This window comes from Aythya ferina (assembly GCF_964211825.1).
Source record: "Aythya ferina genome assembly, chromosome: 17".
Classification (NCBI taxonomy): domain Eukaryota; kingdom Metazoa; phylum Chordata; class Aves; order Anseriformes; family Anatidae; genus Aythya; species Aythya ferina.
Window position 1 is genome coordinate 710,307 of NC_140316.1, and position 24,138 is coordinate 734,444.

General features: G+C 43.1%; 2 protein-coding genes across 3 annotated transcripts; both read right to left on the reverse strand.

Moving 5' to 3' along the window:
• Positions 1 to 1,523: 1,523 nt before the first annotated feature.
• On the reverse strand, positions 1,524 to 17,842 carry DHX37 (DEAH-box helicase 37). Of its 2 annotated transcripts, XM_084491621.1 has the most exons (27): positions 17,711 to 17,842; positions 16,877 to 17,046; positions 16,603 to 16,715; positions 15,858 to 16,173; positions 14,992 to 15,140; positions 14,163 to 14,255; positions 13,582 to 13,678; positions 12,997 to 13,110; positions 12,199 to 12,300; positions 11,584 to 11,698; positions 11,152 to 11,247; positions 10,478 to 10,554; positions 9,630 to 9,768; positions 9,298 to 9,374; positions 8,467 to 8,699; positions 7,932 to 8,043; positions 7,249 to 7,355; positions 6,399 to 6,587; positions 5,895 to 6,019; positions 5,530 to 5,646; positions 5,234 to 5,406; positions 4,731 to 4,845; positions 4,395 to 4,532; positions 3,959 to 4,053; positions 3,438 to 3,511; positions 2,505 to 2,602; positions 1,524 to 1,917 (listed from the first exon to the last, which is right to left on the reverse strand). In XM_084491621.1, the coding sequence occupies exons 1-27, from the start codon at positions 17,829 to 17,831 to the stop codon at positions 1,838 to 1,840; spliced, it is 3,435 nt and encodes a 1,144-aa protein (XP_084347747.1). In that variant the 5' UTR covers positions 17,832 to 17,842; the 3' UTR covers positions 1,524 to 1,837. The 2 variants fall into 2 exon arrangements, 1 of the variants encoding a protein (XP_084347747.1); XR_014684381.1 differs by lacking the exon at positions 4,731 to 4,845.
• Positions 17,843 to 18,014: 172 nt separating this feature from the next.
• Positions 18,015 to 24,019, reverse strand: BRI3BP (BRI3 binding protein). Its single transcript, XM_084491628.1, has 3 exons — positions 23,789 to 24,019; positions 22,845 to 22,947; positions 18,015 to 22,181 (listed from the first exon to the last, which is right to left on the reverse strand). The coding sequence occupies exons 1-3, from the start codon at positions 23,984 to 23,986 to the stop codon at positions 21,763 to 21,765; spliced, it is 720 nt and encodes a 239-aa protein (XP_084347754.1). The 5' UTR covers positions 23,987 to 24,019; the 3' UTR covers positions 18,015 to 21,762.
• Between the last annotated feature and the right edge of the window lie 119 nt (positions 24,020 to 24,138).

The window sequence follows — 24,138 nt, forward strand, 5'->3', positions numbered from 1 at the left end:
AAGAGCTGGTTGTTGCTAATTCTTCTGTTTGTTGTATCTTTATAATGAATTCCAATGTCCAGTTTTGAGATTTATAGTCCTTACATTTGTTTCTCTGTCCGTCTGCTGCTTCCTTATCATGAGTTCCAGTGTCTTGTTTCGAGATATACAGTCCATGTCTGGGGATTGTCCTTGCCTCCCCAATGCCTCCCCAATACCTCCTTAATCAACTTCACCAGACAGGGGATCCCCAAAGCAACACCCAAGCACAGGCACACAAGTGGGGATGTAGGAACTCTAAGATGGGTCCATGCTAGGAGAGAACCAGCCTGTTCCCCTGTTTATCAAGGGTTTGCACAGGCATGGTTTTTACCACTGTGCTGTGATCCTCGCTGTGCTTCTTTGATCTCCTCTGTACCAAGGCTGGGAGCTCAAGCGTGTCTGATAGCACGCCTCCGAGTCCATCAAACACCTCTGTTATCTGTGCACAGACGTGCCAAACACACAGAGCACAAACAGCAGTGGGTACAATCATGTGCTTTCCTACATTACTTACATGCAGACTTTATTCACACTTAAGTGACCTTGCAGCTGGAAATATTTACAATCCTCCTTGCCAATCTTCACTTTTAATCCACTCCTCCCAACACCACTGCTGTGCACATTCCTGTGATGAAGGATGTCACCTGAGTGTCTATTCACGGCACTTGCCCAGCCAGTCCAGGGAGCAGGTGCATCTCATCCTTTTCCTTACCACCACAAAACCACAGAAAATAATATCAAAGCTTATTAAAAAAAAAAAAATCCACCCTGTAATCATGTTTTACACTGTTATACAGAATACAGTTTAAACAACTGCTTGGACTGCAGAACTGCTGTCTGTGCTAAGGACTAAAAAGGTCTGTTTTGTATCTAATAGCTCTCTAGATTGCTAAATGTACAAACCATGTGGGTCTGCAACAGCTTGCTCTTATTTAAAACATCTGTCTGCACAAGATGACTATTGCTTAAAGCTTCTTTCATAGCCAACACCTGTTACCTGATTTGATTTTGATAATACACTGGTATTTTGGCTGTCACTGAGCAGTACTCACGCAGCATCAAGGCTTTCCTTCTCCCACCCTGCCCCACCAGTAAACAAGATGGGTAGGAATAAGCTGTGGGGGGACGTGACCAGGAGAGCTGACCTGGCCAAAGGGGTAGTTCTGTGCATCCTGCTGGGAGCCTGGCTAGACATCAGCCTGCTTGTGGGAAGTGGAAAGTGGTTGCCTTTCCATCATTTGTTTTGTTTCTTACCTCTTTTTATCACTTTAATAAACTACCTTTCTCTGAACCACTGAGTTTTCTCACTTTTGCACTCATTCTGCTGGGTGACAGACAGTGAGCAAGCAGTTCTGTGGTCCGTAGCTGCTGGCCAGGGTCAACCCCTCACAAGGACTAAAGGTTCAGTCTGCATTGGGATCTGTAGTCATACGTTAAGAAGGGCCCTGCAAAGGTCTAAAATTGTACTTTTGGAACATCCTACATAGAAAATAGTTCTCCCATTCAAACCAAGAATGATACATATTTATTGTAGTCCATACGACTAACGTAGTCCAAAGAGAAACTTTAGCAAACAATTGGTAAAATACAATGGATAAAATTATCCAAACATTAATACTACAAAAGACCAGTAAAAGAGCTGGTAGGGCTTCTGAGAACACAGTGGGCTTCCCAAAAAACACAGTTAACAACAGGTTCACTTATGCTAGCAGTTAGCAAGTGTATTTGCATCATCAGATTTCCAAGGAAACTCAAGCTGTCAAAAGACCTCGGAGAAAAGGAGTCCCCCAAGAACAGACTTGGGCACTTCACCGTGCTACAGTACTGGTGGCCAGTTCTTGGCTAGATCACCATGCATAGCTTCAGGGAGCCACTGGCGATAGGCTGCGAGCAAATCTAGAACAAAAGAGAGGAGTGATTAGATGGCTGCTGGGAAGAGCAGACCCGATGACATCAGCCTGTTCACAGAGAGGCTGAGGAATGAAGGCAAAACCCTTGGTGAGAGCAAGAGCCATCTTTCCAATGCTGGGATAGTGCTGGAGCTTGGACACCTGAATGCAGATATAAAAGTACCAAGTAAGAAAGAATTACTGTGGAAGCCAACACTGCAATCCAGGGGAACTTTTACACTTCACTGCTGCTTCTATCAACAACTCTCAGAATCTGGTACCTCAATATGGGTCAAAATCCATTTTACCAGGCACAGAATTTTTCCATGTATCCATTGACAGTCTAGTCTTTCAAAAGCCCAAACCAAACAAATTAACTGTGATTAGAACTAGAGAAAAAGAAGTTTTCTTAAGTTACAAAGAAATGTTTCTTTCAAATGTTTCTTCCAGTCTTTCACAAGAGCCAAAACAGACATTATTTTTCCTACACAGAGCGTATCACATGAAACAGCCTACCTTTTTAATTATACTTTGAAATGCCAACTACAAAGTCCCCACTGATATGACTAATGATTAAGCAAGCACGACACTTACACTTAGGATTTTTCTTCCATGCAGCCAGTAATGCATCACGATTATCACATTTTTCAGCAACTAGAGCCTGCAGGAGGGCTTCTGTCCTGGGCTGAAGTCTAAATGAGTCCAAAATAAAATAAAGCAATGTTCATTAGCTCAGTTTAGTGAAGTGCTAGAGCATTCAACTCATCTTTCTGAATTCCTACTCTAATGCTATTAAAAGGCTAAATACAAATGTAAAACCATGCAGCCTCTGGATATAGAGACATGTTATTAGTTTAAAAAAGTTCACACAGCAAAGAGAAAGAAATTCATAGGTCCCATGCTGAACGTTGCACTGACTAAATAAGGAAAATACTTTGTTACCCAAGGGTCCTACAAATTACAATTTGTAACATCAATCATATTTAGGGAACTCTTTCAAAAGCCCTGAATCTATCAACTCCATGAGAACTCAGACAACTAAGAAAAAGCTTGTTTTGGTAAACAATAGAGGACGACAGGGGGGAGATCAAGGGAAGCAATAACTGACTGTCCTTTTGAGGGTCACAGTTCTATAAACAGAATCAGAACCACAAGGAAAAATGTGGTTGAAGATCACTGGTAACACGCTTTTGAAAAGAACTTAGGACAATGTAATTGGCCAAATCCCAAAGAAAATGAGAAAAGTAACCACATGGATCTGACAGACACACATGTGAGCAGTTTACTTACACAAAGCAGCCTGCAGCGGTCAGTGCAACCAGTGGGGTTGCGTGTGTTCTTCCACTCGGCCCTCACAATAGCTCAGCTCTCTTGAGACAATTTTTCTTGGTAAGAAAACTGATTTTCCCCTCCCTACAACTACATCTTAGATCACTATCTAGTACACCCTTCCCAGCATTGATTTTTTTTTTAAAGTAAGTTAAAAGTGTTCAGTGCTGAAAATAAACTTTGCTTTTTACAACTTACTTGGACCATGTCTTCAGCATTATGAGAGGACTGGAGAGCAGACAACACTTATAAGAATCCAACTTTTCAATGACCTGGAAGAAATATCATAATAAGCATATAATAAACAAGGTAAATTGTTTTTTTTGTGGAGACAACCATCAATGAGCTTGTACTACTATAGACTTCTGTCTCATATCTTCTATTACTGTCTCTCTCCCATGCATGTCTCCATACCAATTTTGTCCTGACTGGCTTGCTAGACAACTCTCGTCTCTCAGAATGGAGATATACGAGCTATAGCTTTTTTCCTTTGACAAAACAGGACTTAAATCTGGGTGTCTTTCACCCAACAACTGATTCTCATGCTATCTCATACTTTTTTAAAGGTATCTTCTCCACCTAACATGGCAAATTCCAGCAGCCATTGGCAAGCTATAAGGAACAGGGACACAAAAAGAAAGAAAACAAGCCTAATCTCCTCTGGAAACTAGGCTAAAAACACCGCTAGTGTCAAGGAAGTGATGCAGCTGGGTGCTTACCTTTCCCTCAAGCAGGAACCTGGCAAAGTATTTATAGCGATCGATACCTTCTGGATAATCAACTTCCACAGCAGGGAGCTGCCAGCTAACTCGATCTGGAAAGAAAGATCACTTAAAATCTCCTGAGTGCTCAAAGAGAAGGGTAAATTTCCACATGCAGTGTGCCAATACAGGTGGTAACAGAACTGGAGAGGTACAGCCACCACCCAGGCAGCCTTGCTCCTTAACAGGGGTAATTGCTGGGCATAAAACAGCCATGCCAATGGGAAGATGCTGATATTTAAATACTTTTAATCCCATGGAGCTACTCAAACCACTGTCAAGCCCCTTGAACAGTCCATTATTATTATTATTATGGACAGTCTCATTAAGAGATGTTACAATACCCGTAGAACAGCTCTTAGGAAAAATTAGCGAGACATTTCAAGAAACTTACAGAAGACACTTGGCCTATGGCATCGAATTCTGCCCGTTTCAGGGCAGTAAGATGGAGGAGGATTTTCCAGAGGCTTCCCAAAGTGGCAATATGGTGGCAACAGGGCAGGAATCCACTCAGGTTCGACTGCAGACACACCTTAGAACAGGAAAACATACTTGAATGAAGGCTTCCTGCCAGGAGCTGCCACTCATTAGCAGTCCTATGAGGAAAGGACACGGTCAGGATCTCATCTTCATGGTTGTTACATGTCATTTTTCAAGTCAACTTTTTGCTAAGGCACCTCTGCATTCCTAACCACATCTGCAGAACAGGTGTGGACCACAGCAGCCTCACCTCTCATATACAGTTTTGTAGTCTCAACAATTTCTTGGTACACCACAAACTCTGGGAGTTGCTTGAAGAGGACAGAGCTTGGGTGGATGAACACTGGGTCATCCAGAAGAGCAGTCTTTAAGAAAGTACAGAGGATTGAAGCAGAGTAAGAGTTACTGGCAATCCAATTTCTTTATAGTATCACATTTCAAGCTCTCTCAGATGGACATCTATAGTTTCCTTAAGTGATGAAGGTTTTTAATAACACCATACTTTTCCGCTTCACTTTCTCTAGAGACATCAAGCATTTTGCAAGATGAACTAATAGCAATTCTTAACTCTTTTATAACAATTCCTACATGAGGACTGGGAAATTGCAACACTGGGAACTTAAATTGTATGGAGAAAAGCCAGCATTCACAGCCCAATGCTGTAACCAGCCAGAACCCCAGGCTTTGCAGAGGAGTGCCTTTCTGCCCCACAGACATGAGGGAAGAGGTATTCAGGCAAATCAAGCTGTTTACCTTGTAGGCATTCTTCCACTTTTCATCCAGGAGTTCTTCTGCCTGAACCCTTCGAGCAAGGTGGTCCCCCAGCCCTGCTAACACAACCTGTCTCAAGTAAGTTGCTTGAGCCTCTGTTGGGGGCTTCATCTTTGGATCAACATAGAGGCCAGTATCAGCACAGACTGAGTTCACTACAGGGAAAAAGAAAGGTGAGTTACAACTCAATAGGAAGAAAAAGTTGTAACAAAGAGACCAGTTGAATTTTTGACCCCCAAAGAAGATAAACATGGCATTTTGTCTCAAAACCCATTTACCTGCTGTTGTTAGCTGCCCTCTCAAGCGCCTGACTTCCAGCATGGCTTTGTATCGGAGCCCGTTTTCTTCACAGAACTTAGGAGTACACCCAGCATATTCACAGGCCCCCACTGCTCCTGGAAGTGAACAGTCAGGTGGAGAAAAAGGCTGTCACAGCTGGCATGTGCATACCACAGCCCCCACTCATTTGGAGCTGTCTGTTAGGCTGGGACACTTGGAGGCTGCCTGGAGAACAGCCTAGAAAATACAATTCTAGAGTCAGTTCTACAGCAGGAGGATTGCTCTGTATGAAGCTGAGGTCAGAGTGATTGGGAGGATAATAGAACAGAAGTTAACAGCACAGGGAAATGGCTGTCTGCAGTACCTAACATCACCATGAGGTCTCCAAGCTTTTGCAATGCCCCTTGCCCAGCCCAGATCTTTTGAATATGTAAAAGCCTTGCTTTCTTCCCCTTCAGCTTTACTGTCTCTTCCTCGCTCACTGCTGGCCTGAAAGAAACAGAAAACAGCATAAACCAGGATTGCACTTACATGCAGATGGCCCTCAAGGTAACAGAGGCATCAACATTTCTACTACACAGTTCTAGCACAGGACTAAGACAGAGCTTGAGGGCAGGTGTAAAAACAAACTACAGAAGAGCTTGGCGCCACCAGGGATTCAGAAGCTGGCACTGCAACATCACTGAGCTGTGACAAAGTGATGCATCCTATACTTTTTCAAGACCAGGTTGGATGGGGCTTTGAGCAACCTGATCTAGTGGGTGGTGTACACAGCAGGAGGTTGGGATTAGACGGTCTTTAGGGTCCCCTACAACCCAAACCATTCTATGATTTTATATGAATAAGGATGTTAGGGTCACTCACTCACCTGTCAAACTCTTCAAAAAGCTCCCGAACGGTCATTGCAGACACTATGGTAATGGTGTAAGGCAGACAGTCATGCTGCTTGCTTAATGCCAGCATCTTTCCATAGCGGGGGGCTACAGGAAAAGTTGCCATTACTCTACCCAGGGGACTAATAGGGCAACTCAGCTTTGCTGCCTGCTGTTCCTTAAGCCTGTGTGAAGAGTAAAAAAAAAAAAAACAAAAAAAAACAAAACAAACAAAAAAAAACACAAACAAACAAACAAAAAACCGCAATGAAGTTCTGAATTAATACAAGTCTGTGTTCCTGCCTTTGCCAGCCCAATTCATTTGATGTCACAGCTCTGTTATGTGCTGGTCCACAATGCTAGGGCAAAAGATTCATCTTCCTCATGCAGCTCCCACCTGCCCTGTACCCAGCACTCCTAGCACTGCCCTTCCCTGCCCAATCCTCAGGCTATGAAACCCTATGCTTCAGGGCTGCAGAACTAGCAGCATTCTGGTTCCTGGCAGAGCAGCCCAGCAGCCAAGTAGCATCTTCAGCTGCTCAGACCTGCACACAACAGAACACCACAGGGGTGCTTCAGGCCCTTTCTGCTGCAACTCTGAGCACAAAGACAATTATTGCAGAGTGGCCTGTTCCCAATGCTCCAACAGTCATGTTCTAGTACTGAAAGACACACAGGGCCAGCAAAACAAACCCAAGCAAACAAGGGGCTGTTATAATGTCCATCTGTCTGGGTAAGAAGGCACACTGAAGGCTGAGATGGAAAAGCAGGAGGGAAGACAGCAGTGCCCACTGCCTTGATAGCTTCATCACCATGAGGAAATCTGTGGGTCACCACAGACATTACCTTCCTGTCAGAGGGGGCTCCTTCAAGGCACCCAGGGCTATCAGTAACTCCTCAGCTGCTGCAAGTGCTTCCGCTGGAGGTGGTGTTGGGAACGGGAAGTTGATAACCTACAGACACCAAGAGAAAATGCCTTTCAATACATCACTGACATGGCTCTGACCAAAAAGCAGTCTGGATCAGTAAGAAGTCCTGGAAGGGAGTGAAAACCTTCCCTTCGTTTACGCATTCAGAAGAAAAGCATTTAGAATGCTTGCCAAGAACGAGAGGAAAGGCCATATAATAGGAGGAAATGCTTAGAACAAAACTATTAGGAAACTGAATACTAGCATCACCATTAGCTGACAATGACTTCAGTCCTGCCTACGGCAGGCTGTTTTAAGGTCTAACTCTAAGCACTGCGCTCAACTATCAAAACACAATCCATATTTTGACAGGGGGATTTTTCATAAGTGAGAATATGATGTGAAAGCTCTTATTACCAGAATGAATTTGTCTGGTAAGGTCCAGTGGAATTCACGGCAGCTTCTGCTATTTGCAGAACGAAAAGTGAGTCCCAGGGATCTGCCTCTAACACAAGGCACAGCTTCAAGCAATGACAATGGAAGGCATTTGAGCTTGTTTCTGGCTCCTAGGGGCAACTATTTTTATGAGCTCTGTAGCATAAAGCCAGTTTGACACTTCACCTTTTCTATATTCAGTGCCTTCATTTGCAGAATCAAGTCTTCCACTGGTCGCTTTGTTATCTCTGGAGCAGAAAATTTCTCAAAGTCCATGAAGACTGCTGAAGAATATAACCTAGTGGACCAGAAATGCAGCTTAGAAACTTGCAAGAAATCTTAACTCAGGAGATGTACATAAAAAAATAGCAAGGGATTTAAAAAAAAAAAAAACAAAAAAACACAAGAAGGCAGTTGTGGATACTATTTATGTAATCATTGAATTATTTACATGGCTGGGACATAAAACTAATCCATGCTGGCCACCTAGGAGAGTTTTCAGCAATGGAAAAGCCTCTGAGAAGCCAAACTGCCAAACCCACATCATCAGTGACAATTTATGTTCAGCTTTACCTCTCCCATTTGAATGAAGAGCAGACAAACCCAAATGTTTCAAGCACCACTGGGTCCTTGCGAAGAGGGACAAGGGAAGCTGTCCAATTCACAGTGACACTAATTGAGCTCTTTGTTTTGCCTAAACCTCTTCCCGTAGCCAGCTAACCTGTAACAGTGCCCCGGTTCAGTCCGGCCAGCCCGACCTGCCCGCTGGTTAGCCGAAGCTTGAGATATCCAGGTGACTCTGAAAGATGAAACCCCAGTAATTTTGTCATAGAAACGTTTCTTGACTTTTCCACAGTCAACCACATATTTGATGCCTGGGATAGTGAGCGATGTTTCTGCTACGTTGGTAGCTACAACACAGAGTCTCGTGCCAGGAGGAGGAGGCCTGAATACCTGCAACAAAAGGATGGTTGTGTGACATGTGTTGCCAACAAGGGAAAAGAGATAGGCAGTCAGCTCATGTGGGTTGCAGGAGATTACGATGCATATGGCATTGCAGGTAAAACCCAAGAGCAAGACTACAGACCTGCTCTTTGCCTCCAGCTCTGGAGCTCTCCATCCAGCTTAGTTAATCCCCCAGAGAGGCATTTACGAATGGGCTCATGGGCACATGGGCTCCAAGTGGAGCAGACACAAGTGGCCAGTTGTATTTAGACACACTGTTGTCACCTCTGAAGCCCAGAAGGGCTTCAAAGCCCCAAAATTCCCAAGAAATCCAGGATCCAGATGCACCCCATGGTTGTGACTAACTTTAACATGCTACCAGACCGTTGCTTTTCATCTCTTCCAGCTGAACTAGCACATCAGGGTGATCACAGCCCACATGAGGCTTGCTCCAATCCCATCCCAACTTTCCCTTGGATCCATTCAAGTCTGCCCATCAATGGGCAGTCCAAGATGGGCATTTTAACTCACAAAACACGTGTGACTTAAGACAACAATGCCACATATCAGTAAGGGCCATTTGCTTTTGTGTATATCAATCTTTTACCTTTGCTTGTTTCTCTGGTGCTAGTAAAGAATAGAGAGGGAGCACATAGAGTGGAAGGGACGAATCTGGTTTCTCATCTGTGAAGAAAAAAAACAATCAAATACACAGTGAGTCAACTTCCAGGCTTATCCCCAATGTCTCCATGAATACAATTTCATTAAAAAGCAGCAAGAAATGATTTGGCATAAAGCTGAATCTGGAAAACCTTACTAGCTTTTCCATTACATAGGTCTGATGTGCTGTCACACCAGATTAGCTAAGGATGGCTATTTTATGTCACACATCTCACAGATGACTGCAGATACGAGATTTTCATTTTGTAAGTGCCAAACCTTCTTCTGAGTCTCCATCTCCTAAATCAAGGTCCATATCAGATCCTGCAATATCATCATCAGTTTCAGCATCTCTATCTTCATCTCCTTCATCCACTGGTACAACAGAATAATTGTCCAGATCAATTTGGGGAAGTGCCTGTGAAGAACAGGGAAGGAAAACACAAAGTTTTAAGTAGGATATAGACAGCACTTCTTAATGCTTATTGCAAATTTGAGTGTTTATTCCAAATGTTTGTTGGCCTGAAGGTGGCAGAGGGATTGAGAGATTTCATTTGTACTTCAAAACTGAGAGTCGGGGTGAATAACCCAAATAACTATTTTAAACATCATTCTGTGCTGAGACAAGTTTCTTCACTAGGAGAACAGTGGCAAAAGGTAAAACTTCTTTACTTCTTCCGGGATCTAACGTCAGTGGACAGCAGGTTTGTAACATGACAATCTCCTCCTAACAAAGATCATGTTGGACTTGGGTGGAAGCCAAATGCTACCCTCCATCATAGAGGCATCAGTCTCAATTTTGGATAACAAATAGCAAGATGAGGTACAGTCCTGGAGCCAGCAAGTCTGGAACTCCTATTAAAGTTTTAATCATCAGTACTTAAGGGAAATTGGTCTCCTGCCCGCAATAGCCAAGGGCACATTTTAGCACTCCATTTCTCATAATGTAGTAGCTGTGAGTGTAAACAGTATTGCTACATTTCCTGAAGGGGACACATATATGCCACAAGTCTTCATGCAAGTCTAAAACAGCCTGATACGAAACAGAGCTATGGAGGAGTACTCTTTCACAGGGAGGTACCTGCTCCTTCCTGTCTCTTGGAGGAATTCTAGCCATCACACATTACCGTAGCTTTCTTCTGCTTCCTCGATTTCTTAAATTTTCTGATTTCTTTCACTGATTCTTCTCTGTCATCATCAACTCCTACAAAAAAAGCCATTGGAATTACCATTAGCTGAGCATGCTTTCCTCTTAGAAAAGAGAACGTACAGTCTACTCCCACTCCCACCATTTTTTGGATTCAAAAAGCATCAAGGTATGAAAAAAACAAATAGTCACATTGAAGGCAGAGGGGACAGGGACAACACACAAGTTTAGTATTTCCTTTAGGAACTATACTGAGGATCAACAGAAGCACACAGAGCAACCGTGTACCTTGAGAATTAGGAGACAATTACCTGAGCTATGTTAGAACTTAACTTTCTACAATCAGCCTGGAAAATCCCATTATCCCCAAAACAGTCTACAACAAGAAGCAGCACTTCCACTTGTAATTCACACCCAACAGACAGTGAAGAAATGCAGTGCATCCTGCGGAGCAGGAAGGCATCATACACACAAAGCTTTTCCCCAAACTCAAAACTGCACAAGCATAACAGTTATCACAGTCATCCACATTAAACCCTCTCCCAACCCTTTTTAGAGGCATTTAAATAAAAGCTCTTACTTTAGGTGCAAAGCAAGCTCGTTTCTCAGAGAGAGAAATTCCAAGTTTAACAGTCCTTTATTCTATAGCATTACCTGCATTGCTGTTTTTTTGGAAGGGAAAGGCTTTCCTTAGCCTCCTACAGAGAGAGTGAACTTCTGCCTGGCCTGTTAAAAACACCAAAATCCCACCTGCAAGAGAAGAAGTCACTCTAAACGTCAGCATAGGTATTTCAGCTCAGGTTTCAGATCTTAGTCATGACAGAAGACAGGTCAAATGCACTGTTAAGTAACAAGGAGGAAAAGTATGTCTGACTGCATCTGTCTTCCACTACTCCCTCAAGAAACACGCTAACATAACCATGACTTAAGTGAAGGATAATTTTCACAAGAAAAACCTGCCAGGTAAAAATGCACAATACATCATTACAGTTTCCTGCTGAAGTCACTAAAAAAAAAAAAAAAAAAATCAGAAAACTCTAGATACGTGAAGTATGAAGAATTTGAGAGGTTCCACAGAGACCTTACCTGAGGGTAGCATTCGATGGATTTTACACACTTTTCTGAAACATTCCCCACTGTAGTCATCTAGGGGGGTTTTCTTGTTAAAATGGACAGTTACAGGGAATTGCCTTGCATCTACCTAGAGTGGAAATACAACAGCAAACAAGCCCTGTTTTGTAACTCCAGCACAATTGTTACAGCCTACATGGGAGAACTAAGTAAGCTTACCCTAAATTCTGCTCAGTTCTGGGTTTTGGTAACCTACAAAACACTGGACCCCCAGAAGTTATCAGTGTTGTCTGTGCTGAACACCATGAAAACAAGATACAAAACACACTATTCTCTCCTTCAGATCATCGGCTTGGATTGAAGCTTTCTAGTTCCACTAAACTGTAACTTCCAGTCTTTCAAAATAAACCAATTCTACCAGAGGAAATTTTGATACAAGTGGAGAGAAAAAACACTAAGTCCCCAAAGAAAAATAGTCTAAACAAAATAACTATTTTTTTAAATTGACATCTGAAAGATTTCAGCACCAAATGGACAGATTAGAGCATCTTATTTTTTATTTTATAAAGGAAGCTCTCATTATACTTTAATTGTTACATCTGGCATAGATTCCAGTGACAAGAAGGATACCTGAATTACAGGAGGCGTAACAGAAAACAGCCTGTTGTTCTCTGTGAAATCTTCAACACGAAGGGTAGCTGACATGATGATCAGCTTCAGTGGCAGCCCTTTCTGAGGGGATAAAACATGTTATTCTTTGCCTGAAGGCATTTGACACTTATGCTATACAGCACACAAACCCAGAACTATTAGTGGGACCAGACACAAGTGCCAGCACCAAAGTACTCGCAAGGTAAGGCGATGAAAGCACCACGTCAAGTGACAGGACACACATACCTTCAAGTGCAATATGTCTTAAAACACACAGAAACCTGTACTGGCACTCCTGATATTGTCAGTGGCTTATCTCTAAACCGCTGCATTCTCTCCCCACTTCTTTTACATACATATGAAAAGCAAAATCAGACACCAAGAGCTGCCCTGCAGGGACCAGCCCCAGCCTCCAGCATCTGCCAGGACCAAACACTTCCGTGTCTGCAGGAAAAGTCTCCTCCCAAACACTGTTATTGGCTGGCTTACTGCAGTGCAACAGTAAGCACCTTGCTTTCTAACAGGCAGCTAATTCTAATTATTTACATGTTTCTCGTGGCACTGCCTGAGCAGTTATCTATTGGTACCAACATGTACCATTTTTCCCTCTTGGTAAGCTCTGTGCTTCTCTTATCACATGAAGAGAAACATTTTCTGAGTGTTATTTCAACGTTTATCAGATTTCCATTGACTTTCACATCACAGAGTCCTGCTCCCTTCTCACACAGAGCTCCTTCCTAACACCCCTTCCCCAGGACACCCACTTGTAAAACTTACCTTTTCACGAAGAGGCACGATGCGAGACAAGAGGCCTATCAAGATATCCGTGTACATACTTCTTTCATGGGCTTCATCAATAATAACTACCTTGTACTTTAAAAGCAGGAAATCCTGAGGAGAGAATATTTTCACCACGTGAAGCCTCATTTGAAGATATCTTTAAGTCAAGATAACCCATGCCTGCACTAGCACTGACCCCCCCTCACCCAGTCTCTCTCATGTTTGAGCGCAGTTTCATGCACTGATCCCCGTGCCATCTGACAGCGAACTATGGCACCACCTCTAGTGGAAAGACGGGCACACAGTCCTGTGCAAGTAGTGTAGCAGAGACCTGAATCCCCAAGGCTACACAAAACAGACTAGTTTCTAAGACTCCCTTCCTTGCTCTCATATAACACAGCAAGATAACCTAACATTTAGGGGCTTAGGCAAGAACGTAAAGGGTTGAGATTAAATATGTCTCCAGTATGGAAAGGGATTTTGCTTTGAAAGGCATGCAACAAATGCACGCAAAGCAACTAGCACCTCTTTCTAGCAACATGAGACACCTTCCTTTTCCTAGCACTGAGAAGAGCAACCTACCTTCTGAATTTCTTTCAGCAGCACGCCATCTGTCATGAACTTGATTTGTGTTTCATCTGTAACATTTCCTTCATAACGTATTTGATATGAAACCACTCTGTGAGGAAATACCAGGGCAGCCATGAAAAAAAATCATGGAAAGAAATGGGAAATTCATGTTCAGACCAGGAAGCAGCCTTCAACCTAAGTAAATTAAGACTTAAAACCAACATAAGAAAAAAAGTACCCCATCAGCTCACCATAGCCTAGCACACATGTAACACTAGAAACTGGGGTATACAGCAATTTTGTTTTGAATTATTTAACGGCTGTGGGACACTTTCTCATATGGAGAGAAACTAAGGCCACTTCCCACACACCACCTCCACAAAACCCTGCCTAAAAAGTAATGTACAACCACCATTAGCAGCACATCTCCATGCGCTTTTTACAAACAACCCCATGGAAGAGTTTATAAGTAACCTGCCACAACTTCTCAACAGACAGAACAGCCATACATAAATGTCTGTTTCATTCTATCACATATGCAGTGCACCTCCGTGCAATCTTCCTAGCAAGGTCTCATCTTATTTCCTTCTGACCTGTGGGATAAGTTCATTTCCTTAGCGACTCGCTGAGACATGGACACTGCAGCCACACGCCGAGGCTCGGTGATCCCAATGGTACCATTTGAACTAAAGGGGCATGGAAAGAGGAGAATTGTTTGGCTGTTTGTTTTAAAACAAAAAGCTTAGAAAGACTACAATAGGATTTCTGCACAACTTCTCTGAAGTCATTTACAAAATTTACACGAGAGTATCACACTCTCAGTTCTATTTAGCAGAAAAAGAGGAAGTTTTGAAATTACCCTTGTGTTTTACATATGCTGATCTGAAGATACATGTATGTTATTTTTTCCCCAAATCTTGTCTCTGTAATTCCAGTCTCCCTGCACACCCCTCTGGCAATGAGGCTGTTTTCAGAAGAAATTCAGGCTGGGGAAGCAGCACAGAAGCTGGATGCACCTTGATGCAACTCAAAAGAAGATCTTTTGAGGTGGGCACTCTTATCAGGTGCCCAAGCTTATAAAATACGCATTTTCTTGCAACGCTAAAAACAAACGTCTGTAAGCAAAAGTTAAAGTATGTGGAATAGGTAGACCTTAAAGCTCCTATGTGAAAGTGAAAGACAGGACAGTGACTTTGAAGAAAACTTTTACCTGAGAGGTTTCAATAGATTGCTTACATAAAGAGGGTTTACCGAGTCACTCCTTCACATTTTTAAAAGCCCATTCAACATGGTCACTACTACCACACAGCAAAAACATGGTCAGTTCAGCCATTTCAGAATAAAAGAAACTAAATCTGAAGTGACTGAGCTCAGCTTCAATTTTTCTAATCACATTTGCCGCATATAAAAGACGACTCCTACCTGGTATAACCAGCCTCATAGAGAAACTGGGGTACTTGTGTGGTTTTACCACTTCCTGTCTCTCCACATATGACAACAATGGGATTCTCATTAATGGCTTCCATGATTACTTGCTCTTCAGCTAGGATTGGCAGCTTTAGTCTTGCTTCCTGAAATAAAATAATACGTTGTTTACTCACATAATTTTGTATCTTGCTCCCTTTTTGTTTTTCCCAGGACCAAAAGCTGTTACGTAGCTCAGATTACAAAACCCACAGAAAGGAATTCTGCAAGCTTTGTGGATCAAAAAGCTCTAAACCAACTGATATCAAACCACCATGTCCAAGAACTAGACTCATCAAAAGATCTTGTCAGAAAGCTGGCTATCTGTCCAGTTAATTAAACCACTTTAATTTGCGAAACTTCAGAGTCCCTTCAGTTTATTAATACAGCACTTACAATAACTATTCTTTTCACAACCTTGCCTCGTCTGTTCAAAGACATGCAAACTCTTCCCAGTTCTGCAGAATACTCTACCCATGTCACATGGAATAAAACTGCATCAGATACAGCACAATGCAGAGGTGAAAGTGACTTCACTAGATTTCTCAGAGAAGAATGATAAAAGACTGCTAGTGGATTACACATTTAAAACTAAAAATAATGCCTATATCCTGAAACAAAACCAGTTTTCCTTCTGCTACATTAGACAGGCTTAAAGCTCAGACATGTATGTTTACAACTCGCATGACCCTAAGTGCACCCTGCTCCACACAATATATTGCCAGACGCAAGATAATGCTACGGTGTCTGCAGTGAATTAATCTGATGCAAGATGCTGTAATTTCCAAGGCCCTTGATAAGTGCTTTACTGCTTTCAGTCTCACCTGAATCTCAGGAGACCTGTCCACTGGAATGAAAATCACAGGCTTGCAAGACAGTCTGTTGGACGCTGTCTGGCAAACCGGAGCAGTAGGAACAGCCTGCTGGTTAGCCAATGGCTTCTTTGTGCCTTCCTCTAGCTTTTCCGCAGCATTCAAATCGCTGTCTGAAGACTTCTCAGTTTCTGGTTTATGTTCTTCCTTCTCCTCCTCACTATTGGATTCTTCCTCAGACTCAGATTCTGAGCTGTGCCTTCTCTTGTTTGCACCACTGATGCTCCTGATCTTTTCAGGTACAGCACTCCCTGGCTCCTGTACCACCCTAGAACAACACGTCAACTACATTTTGGTCAATGTTCTCCGGGACCTCAGGCCAGACACATTTTCCACAGAAAAATTCATCGCCGTAAGTCACTGCCTGGGCCTGAACCCAGGTTTTAACCTTTTTGTAAAGATTTATTCCACCAGCTATGCAGTTTAGCATAATTTATTGGAGTGCTCATACATAACTGTCACATCCCTTGCCCTCTCATGAAAGGGAAAACCAGGTTATTTTCATTTTCCTTCAGAAAACAAGAAATAGCTACCATGTTATCACATAAAAATAGAAATTATTTAAGCCAACCCATTTTGAAGAACCTGTATGCGCTAAGAAGAAAATAAATAAATAAAGCAAAAAAAGAGCAAAGAAGGTCGCCCAGTTATCAGGTACTGCAATGGATCAGAATGGTCCTTCCCCATAACGCCTTACCTTTTGGCATGATACATACGTTCCCCAACACCCAGTTTGGACGTAGTATACAGAAGCTTCATTTCTGCCTCAGAAGCCTGGACCTCATTCAGCTTGCTGAGCAGTTCAGCTCGCTACAAGGGAAGAAACAACCAAAGTCAGTGCTTATTTTCATCAGCAAGTAGTTTCATTTAAAGATCAGCCCTTGAGTTTTAAAGGGTGTGCTCCAACAGATCTTGCCGTGAAGTCACAACAGGAGTCACGAAACCAGAGGTACTACCAAGCAGCCACATACCTGCTTCTTCTTCTCCTTCTGCTCTAAAATTTTCTGCAAGTTCTTCTTCTGTTTCTTGCTCAGGGGTTTCTTCTGGTGATGCACAGCACTCGGAGCTTTTTTTGGCTTTGCTTTTTTGGCTGGCAGGACCAGGGCATTACTTTCATCAACTCCCTTCAGCTTTGCCCCATCTGCAAGCATGTTTGGTTATTCATTTGCGCCACGCTGGTTATTTTCAGCACACTGCTCAACAGCCTCACTTACCAGATTTAGCTGAACAAACACAACCCTCACCTCCAACCAAAAAATAAAAAGTTCCCAGTTATCAGAAAGGACAAAACCCCATGAAATCAGCACATCAATACTTGGCTGGTAACAAGAATGTGAAATTGCCCTTTTTATTTATTTTTTAACCCCCCAGCATCAAAGGGCATGGGGGCAGCTCAGGACAGGCACAAGCATGACTCTCCACAAAATAAGGGATTTTTTTAATAATAAAAATCTGCACTAGTTATGTTTTTTTAATAATAGTGTACGAAAAGTGATTTTTGACAAGCGACATTTGTTCTGATGGTGCAAGTGCCCAGCACAGAAGTGCTTCAATAAATGAATTGCCTTAATAACCAAAGGCATATTAATAAGCAATAGCTTATTGTGCTATACATTCCACTATTGCTATTAACAACGACTAGCACATTAACGAGCAATAGCTCATTAAGCTCAATAACGAGCAAAAGCGCTGCCCCGGCCTGGCCGCAGGACTCGGGCAGGCGGGCAGCGACTCGCAGCCGCCATTCGGCCCAGCCCCAGCCCCCAGGTCCCCGGTCCCCAGCCCGGTCCGTCCCGTCCCCGCACCTCCCAGCTGCAGCTCCGCGGTCACGGGGTGTTCCCGGGGCTGCTCCTGGGGCCGTGCCTGCGCGGCGCCGCGCGCCCCCGCCCGCGCCTTCCAGTTGTGCCGGCGGCGCGCGCGGCCCATGGCGGCGGCGGGACCAGCCCCTGCCCCACGTGCGGCTCCTGTCCCTTCCGGGCCGCGCGCGCTCTCGCGAGGAGGGGCGGGGCGAAGCCGAGACCGCGCCTCTTCTTCCGAAGAGGGTTCAAAACCGGCTCCCGCCCCGTCTCCACCACCGCCACACACGCCCGCAGTAAAGACAACCACCGATTAAAAAGGCAAGATTTTTTAATGTGCTGTCATCACAGGTGGATGGAATTATCCAAAAGTTTAAAATACATGCAGATACGATAAAACCTTTTATTTTCCAACCCGGACAAAGAGAACTTACGGTCGTTTACTCATTAGCTGCCAAATACAGATCAGTATGTGAGGCAAATCACACCTAAAAAACTTGTACACCATCAAAGAGCTAAGGTTTACACGGGCCTAATTTCCACATTCACTACGCAACGAGTCTTGAAAAGCAAGTCACAATTTGAAGGACACACTATTAAGTAAGCATTGAACTACACCAGGTTGTATACATGGTACTCTGACATCCAATACCACTTGTAAAAGCGTTACACTCCGCGTACAACAGATCAGTTATCTATAGGTAAGGTGTCTACTCTCAAAGAAATTGCTAAATTGTTAGTTTAGCAAAGATGTTCATGTATTGAAAATAGTACAGTAGTTTCAAACATCAGGTCTCAAAGCATGGAGCTTACAACACTTAAAGACCTTCCTGGAATTTCTGACACCAGACAGTTTGAAGCCCATCTTTCACTGTTGTGTCAGCCAGTGAGTAAGGTGACACTCCTCCGAGCAGCTGCTGAAAACAGGAAGGTAAATAGGAAGCATTTGAGGTGCTGAGCCTTCAGATCTGAGGGCAGGCATCACAGTTACACACCTCTCCCTGCCCTCAGATAGCCCAGCCTGTGCTGCTCTAAGAGCTGCTCACCAAGGTGACAGCACTGCAGGAGCACAGACGCTGCTGCCCACCTCCTGCAAAGCTGCCCGGGGGTTGCAGCCAAAGCCTGGGAGCTTCAGGTCTTGGCTTTACTCCCATCCTCACCACTGCCACGGGCACGTCTGGCAGAAGCTGTGCCTGGGCTTACCCACAAGCAATGCCTGCACTTCTCTGCATTAATACAAGCTGCTCACATCCATGGCAATGGAAGAGCAGTGCAACCGCTGTCACTGGAACGAGTTTTAAAAAACAGAGCAAAAACTGGATGGATAAACTAGATGACTCGTATGGGAAGTATCTGTAAAGGTATTTACAAAAGTAAGTTGAAAGAGATTAAATATAATACCACATTCATGTCCCAAAAGCGTTTTCACTATAGTGCATGTTTAAAAATACAGAGCATTTTAACGTATATATATTGAAGACTAGATTGTGCTTTAAAAAAATTCATTACTTTCGAATTTGTCTAACGTGAAAACTGAGCACTGGGAAAAATACTGATTAAAAATATCCAATTTTATATATACTGCTTTTCACATAACATTTTGCTATACATGGGGTGCAAGTGAATACAAAAATATTTTTTCAAGCAGCAGGGTGATCAAAATTAAGAGTATTAATATAGGAAGGCTGATTTTTACAAAACTAAGAAACAATTACAGACACAGGGAGAAACTATAACCCAAAATAATTTTTATATAGTATTTTTAAAGTAATCTTTTTAATAGTCAGCTCTTAATATATAAACAATTCAGTACTTTTAATTTCAACATTGAATATGGATTACATAAAATACAATCTATGCAAAACTGGCTCATGCACATAGTTCTGTTGAAGTCAATAGAGCCATTTACATGAGCAAGGTTTGCAGACTTTGGTCCTCAAGCCTCAGATTCAGCAAAGTACAAAGACTTGACCATCTTTGCTAATCAATTCCTAATTTCCAGGTTGCTGTTTTAGCTCAGTCCTTGGTGCACAACAGCAGGGAAAACAGAATTCACAGGGAAGACTGTAATACTAACGGAAAACGAGCTTTAAAAATGCATAAGTAAGTTCAACTTCCAGATTTACAAAGCAGGCTGTTTGTTGCCATAGTAGTTATCTGTTTATGGGAAAGACTAAGTTATAAAAAGCAGTTGCTTTGCAACTCTTTGCATTCCTTAGGTCAGATTAATTTGCAGATGCAATTAAAAAAAAAAAAAAAAGATTACAACAATGTCAACTGCATGTGAACTTAAACCACACTGAACTGAAGTGACCACAGGTCGGCGTGAAGGCCATAAAAATTGATTTTAAAGTCATCATTCATGTAAACATCACATACAGATCAAAAGAGCTTAGGCAAGTAACACAAATTTTAAGAAGAGTGCTAAACTTCAGCACAAAGAGAAAAATAAATTCACCCCACAGTTACATTCAGTTAAGCGCCACATCCAGCGAACTTGTGTCCAACGAGACAAGACGCTGAAGACCCAGCATCACGCCGTGCTCAGCCATGTACAGTCAGTCCCGCCGCAGTGGGCACTCACCAGCAAATCTGCGGCATGTACATCATCTACTCATATCTGTTCCCCTTGCTTTTTGGCCAGTCCCTATCATGGACCAATTTTTGTTGCAGCTTTTCTTTACCTAATCATTCAGATACTAGGAAATATGTTTTTCTTCAGCTGTGGTCCATTTTACCTCTCCTGCTATTGGTACTGTGCTCATCACTAAGGAATTAGATGTTCTCCCTCCCCTCCCACCCCGTTTTAGTCTCAAATGCTATCAGTTACTACATTAAACCACTTACAAGACCTTCCTCCCTGAGGTTACCTTTGTTTCAGTACATTACAGCAAACCTTACAAAGCCAGTGGTCGTCTACCAAGCTAGTTAATTATAAGGTTACAAATACCTAAATCCTTCAAAAATAAAATTGCTTCAAAGCTCCTACACTGCACTGAAATACAACTGTTTAATACACCCTTCCTGTAAGGGGACTCACTGCCTGAAACCCAATAGAGTGAGGACACAGACTTCAAGCAAAAAGCTCCTATAAAACTATCACAATTTTAGAAACAAAATCCAGATCTTCCTGAAGATAATTTATTGCTGCTTATTGGTCCTGAGAAAGCTTTAAGCAACAATACATTTGTAGATGTTTTAACTGCTGCCTTTTTTGAGAAAGTACGTGGGTCCCGGTGTTAAAAATCACATTTTATTCCATGCTTGGAATGTACTTCATTATGAAGATCAAATGTAAGTTATGATTTCTCACACTACATCTCTTCCTTTGTGTCAACTTATTAAACCGGATTCCTTCCAAACATCAAAATATCAGATCCTGATAGGAAAAGCAATGAAATAAAGCCACATGTGCACTTCTCAATTCCTCATATGGGACTGGCATGTCAGGACTTCAAATTTATGAGATCATCCTCCCTCATTCCGCACCTCCTATTAAGAATCTATAGTGTGAATTTTTTGGCCTGGATACCAGAAAATTTATTCATCAGCTATTCTACGAAAGGCAACTTTGAGTCAATTAAATAAGCTAACTACAAAAGGAGAACATTTATGATTCTTTAAAAAAAAAAAAAAAAAAAAAAGTGGACCCACAGCAGTTACTTCTCAATACAAGTGTTTGGTAGCTTGAGATTTTTTTTTTTCTTTTTAACTTCTTAATGTCAAATTTGCATATGTTGAGCACAATTTCAGTATTTGAAAGACTACTCAATTTGCTTTATAAAAAATTTATAAAAGATGTTTTTAAATGCTTGTAAAAGTAAGCGTTTATCTACTGATAAAATTCTAGTACTGGATAAAACTCTGAATATACAGCTTAATTTTTCTTCCTACAAGTATAATGGCTGAGTGTATAATCTAGATAAATTAGTCTTACACATGATGAAAAGTTATAACTTTGCACACTTTTTACCATGTGATGCTTTGTTGCTTTGTAACTTCAAATGAGACAGTGCTTAGGAATTTTCTAGAGCTGGTGTACAGTGGTCTGTAGGGTTGGTTCATTGGTCACTGCCTCTGTCCAGGTTTTCAATCACCCTAGAGAGACGTATATTCAGAAGTCTGATCTGACTGTCCAGGTGGTCCATCTTCTCCTCAAGGCTGCTGTTGCTGTTTCTTCTCCAGTAAAATCCCACAGGCCCCGTCATGAAGTAGACTGCTACAACAAAGCAGAGAGGCAGGACTGCGTGTTCTGGGTCACCTTCATACTTCTGCAGGATGTACACGCATGAGAGGGTGAAAAGGGCAACCCTCGCAATCCAGAAAAAGCGACCAAACAGCATGTGCAGGAGATAGAAGAAGAATCCAAGGAAGAGAGATAAAAACCAGTAGGCAAGTAAAATGGCACCAATCAGCAGAAGAGCACGGGTTGGGTTGTTGGCAATTGCTGCTGGGCTGAAATAATGAGTCAAGTTGGAGGCTGAAAAACAAAGGAAAATTTACAGAATATTAACGAGGGCACTCAAAAGTGAGAATGGCAAAAAAGCAAGTACAGCTTCCAAAGTCACATCGTGGGGCCCTGATTGTGATTTTCCAAAATAAGGGGTAGAGCTAGTTCATCCATTTCCGGATGGATCATCCTCAAAGCACTGGCCCAGCTCTAATGATGTGATTGAATTCCTTTTCCTTTGAAGTAGAGGCACTGAAGATTGTTTAAGGACAAACCGCCATCAGGCATAAGGTCCAAGTTCGCATTAAAGATAAAGAACCCGCTTTGTAAAATTTATATTCTAAAGGCTCTCAATTGCATCTTTCCTTCTTCTAGTCCTTCTTCTTCTTTTTTTTTTTTTTTTTTTTTTTTTTTTGTGTATGGTTCCTAGCCAATGGAATCCTTTTAATGCTGATAACAAGAAATCAGCCATGACCTGTAACGTGTTTTACAGACATCCAGTAGATACATACGCCAAAACAGAGTGGTTGGTTTTACACCTCTTGTTTGAGGTTACTAACAGCAAAGTCAAAGCCACGTAAAACAGATAGAGATAATACTGGTGGATGTTCAATAAAATGTAATTATTTTCCCACTCATGTAAGCAGTGATACATGCCCATATCTTTCACGGGTTAACAAGCATTACACTTACCATCAATTCCAAGAACATCTAACAAATCAGTCCATATTCTCCAGAATGTGTCCATTAATATATCCACCCCATTCACAAACCTCTCTGTCAACCTTGAGAAAAACTGAGAAATAAAAATGAAAATTAAAAAAAATCCTCAATTCCTTAAACACACTTGCAACTTACTAGTCATGAGTAGAATTATAATTCATTAAACAGAAATTGCAGAATATTTTCAAGTCCGCAAGGCAAAAGATATAACTGTATTTTTTTTAAGTCTGCAGATCATAAACTTACGAGGTTAATTTAGGTATTTTGGTATGTAAACCTATATGTTAATAGGATTTTTGAATAGCTTTTGTTAGCTTTACTGTTGTGCTGAAGTTGAAAGAAAACACTTAGTACAAGGAATGGACAGGGGTGAAGGGAATCAGTTTCATCGGGCAGCTGGAAGATGCCGGTCATCACACCAAGGTGCCTCGAGTGGATTCCTGGGTGCATCCAGCAGCATCTCCTCCTCCTCCTCCTCCTCTTCTTCCTGGCCAGCGGACGGATTTCTGTGCCTGCGTACCCACCTCACCCCTTGCAAGCCCCTACGGGAGCTGTGCTGCTGCACGCTGGCCGCATTCAGCCGGAGGGAGGCAGCGGGCTGACCCGGCCTCCCCATCCCTAAATTAGAGGTCTCTTCATCCCCTCTATTCCACCGTTTGCTCCACGCCGAGCCTCCCCCTGCCCTTTCTCCTTCTCGCAGTGAGGCTCCGGCCGCAGCGGGGGCTCGGAAAGGGGCCGAGGCCGAGGCCCAGCTCCTGGCTCCGGCGGGAGGCGGCCTCCACCTCTGTCCCTGAAACCTCCGGGCCGGCGGAGGCCACGAAGGGAAGGGCGACGAGAAGTGAGGCAGCGGAGGAGAGGAGGGGGAGATGCGAGGAGGCTGCGTGGAGGTGGAGGGGAAGCGCCCGCAGCCTCACCTTCTGCAGGGCCCGCACGTTGTCCTCCCCGAAGAGGCCGCTGACTCCCTGGTAGAGGCCGCTGGCGGCGCGGCGGAGGCTATTCTGCTTCTCTGAGCCCCGGCTGCGGGCTGCCCGGGCTCCGGGTCCCGCCGTGCCCCCCAGCAGAAGCAGCAGCAGCAGCAGCAGGGCAAGGAGCAGCAGCCTTCCCGCCGCCATGGCCGCCCGAGCCTCGCCGCGATCGTGGCGCCCTCCACCGGCCTCCCCCAGAACCCCGCCTTTTTTTTTTTCTTCTTTTTTTTTTTTTCTTTTTTTTGGGTGGGGAGATGCGGAGAAGGGGGAGGCGGTGCACGAAAGGGCACTGCATCCCG

Coding starts and splice junctions, on each gene's coding strand:
- DHX37 (XM_084491621.1), bottom strand. CDS start 17,831: ATGGGCCGCGCGCGCCGCCGGCACAACTGGAAGGCGCGGGCGGGGGCG. Junction 5,647..5,894: donor AGACCTCATGGTGATGTTAG/GTACTGCAGACA, acceptor GTTCACTTCCAG/GAGCAGTGGGGGCCTGTGAA. Junction 4,846..5,233: donor AGTGGAAGAATGCCTACAAG/GTAAACAGCTTG, acceptor ACTTTCTTAAAG/ACTGCTCTTCTGGATGACCC.
- BRI3BP (XM_084491628.1), bottom strand. CDS start 23,986: ATGGCGGCGGGAAGGCTGCTGCTCCTTGCCCTGCTGCTGCTGCTGCTG. Junction 22,948..23,788: donor ACGTGCGGGCCCTGCAGAAG/GTGAGGCTGCGG, acceptor TTTATTTCTCAG/TTTTTCTCAAGGTTGACAGA. Junction 22,182..22,844: donor AGATGTTCTTGGAATTGATG/GTAAGTGTAATG, acceptor TTTGTTTTTCAG/CCTCCAACTTGACTCATTAT.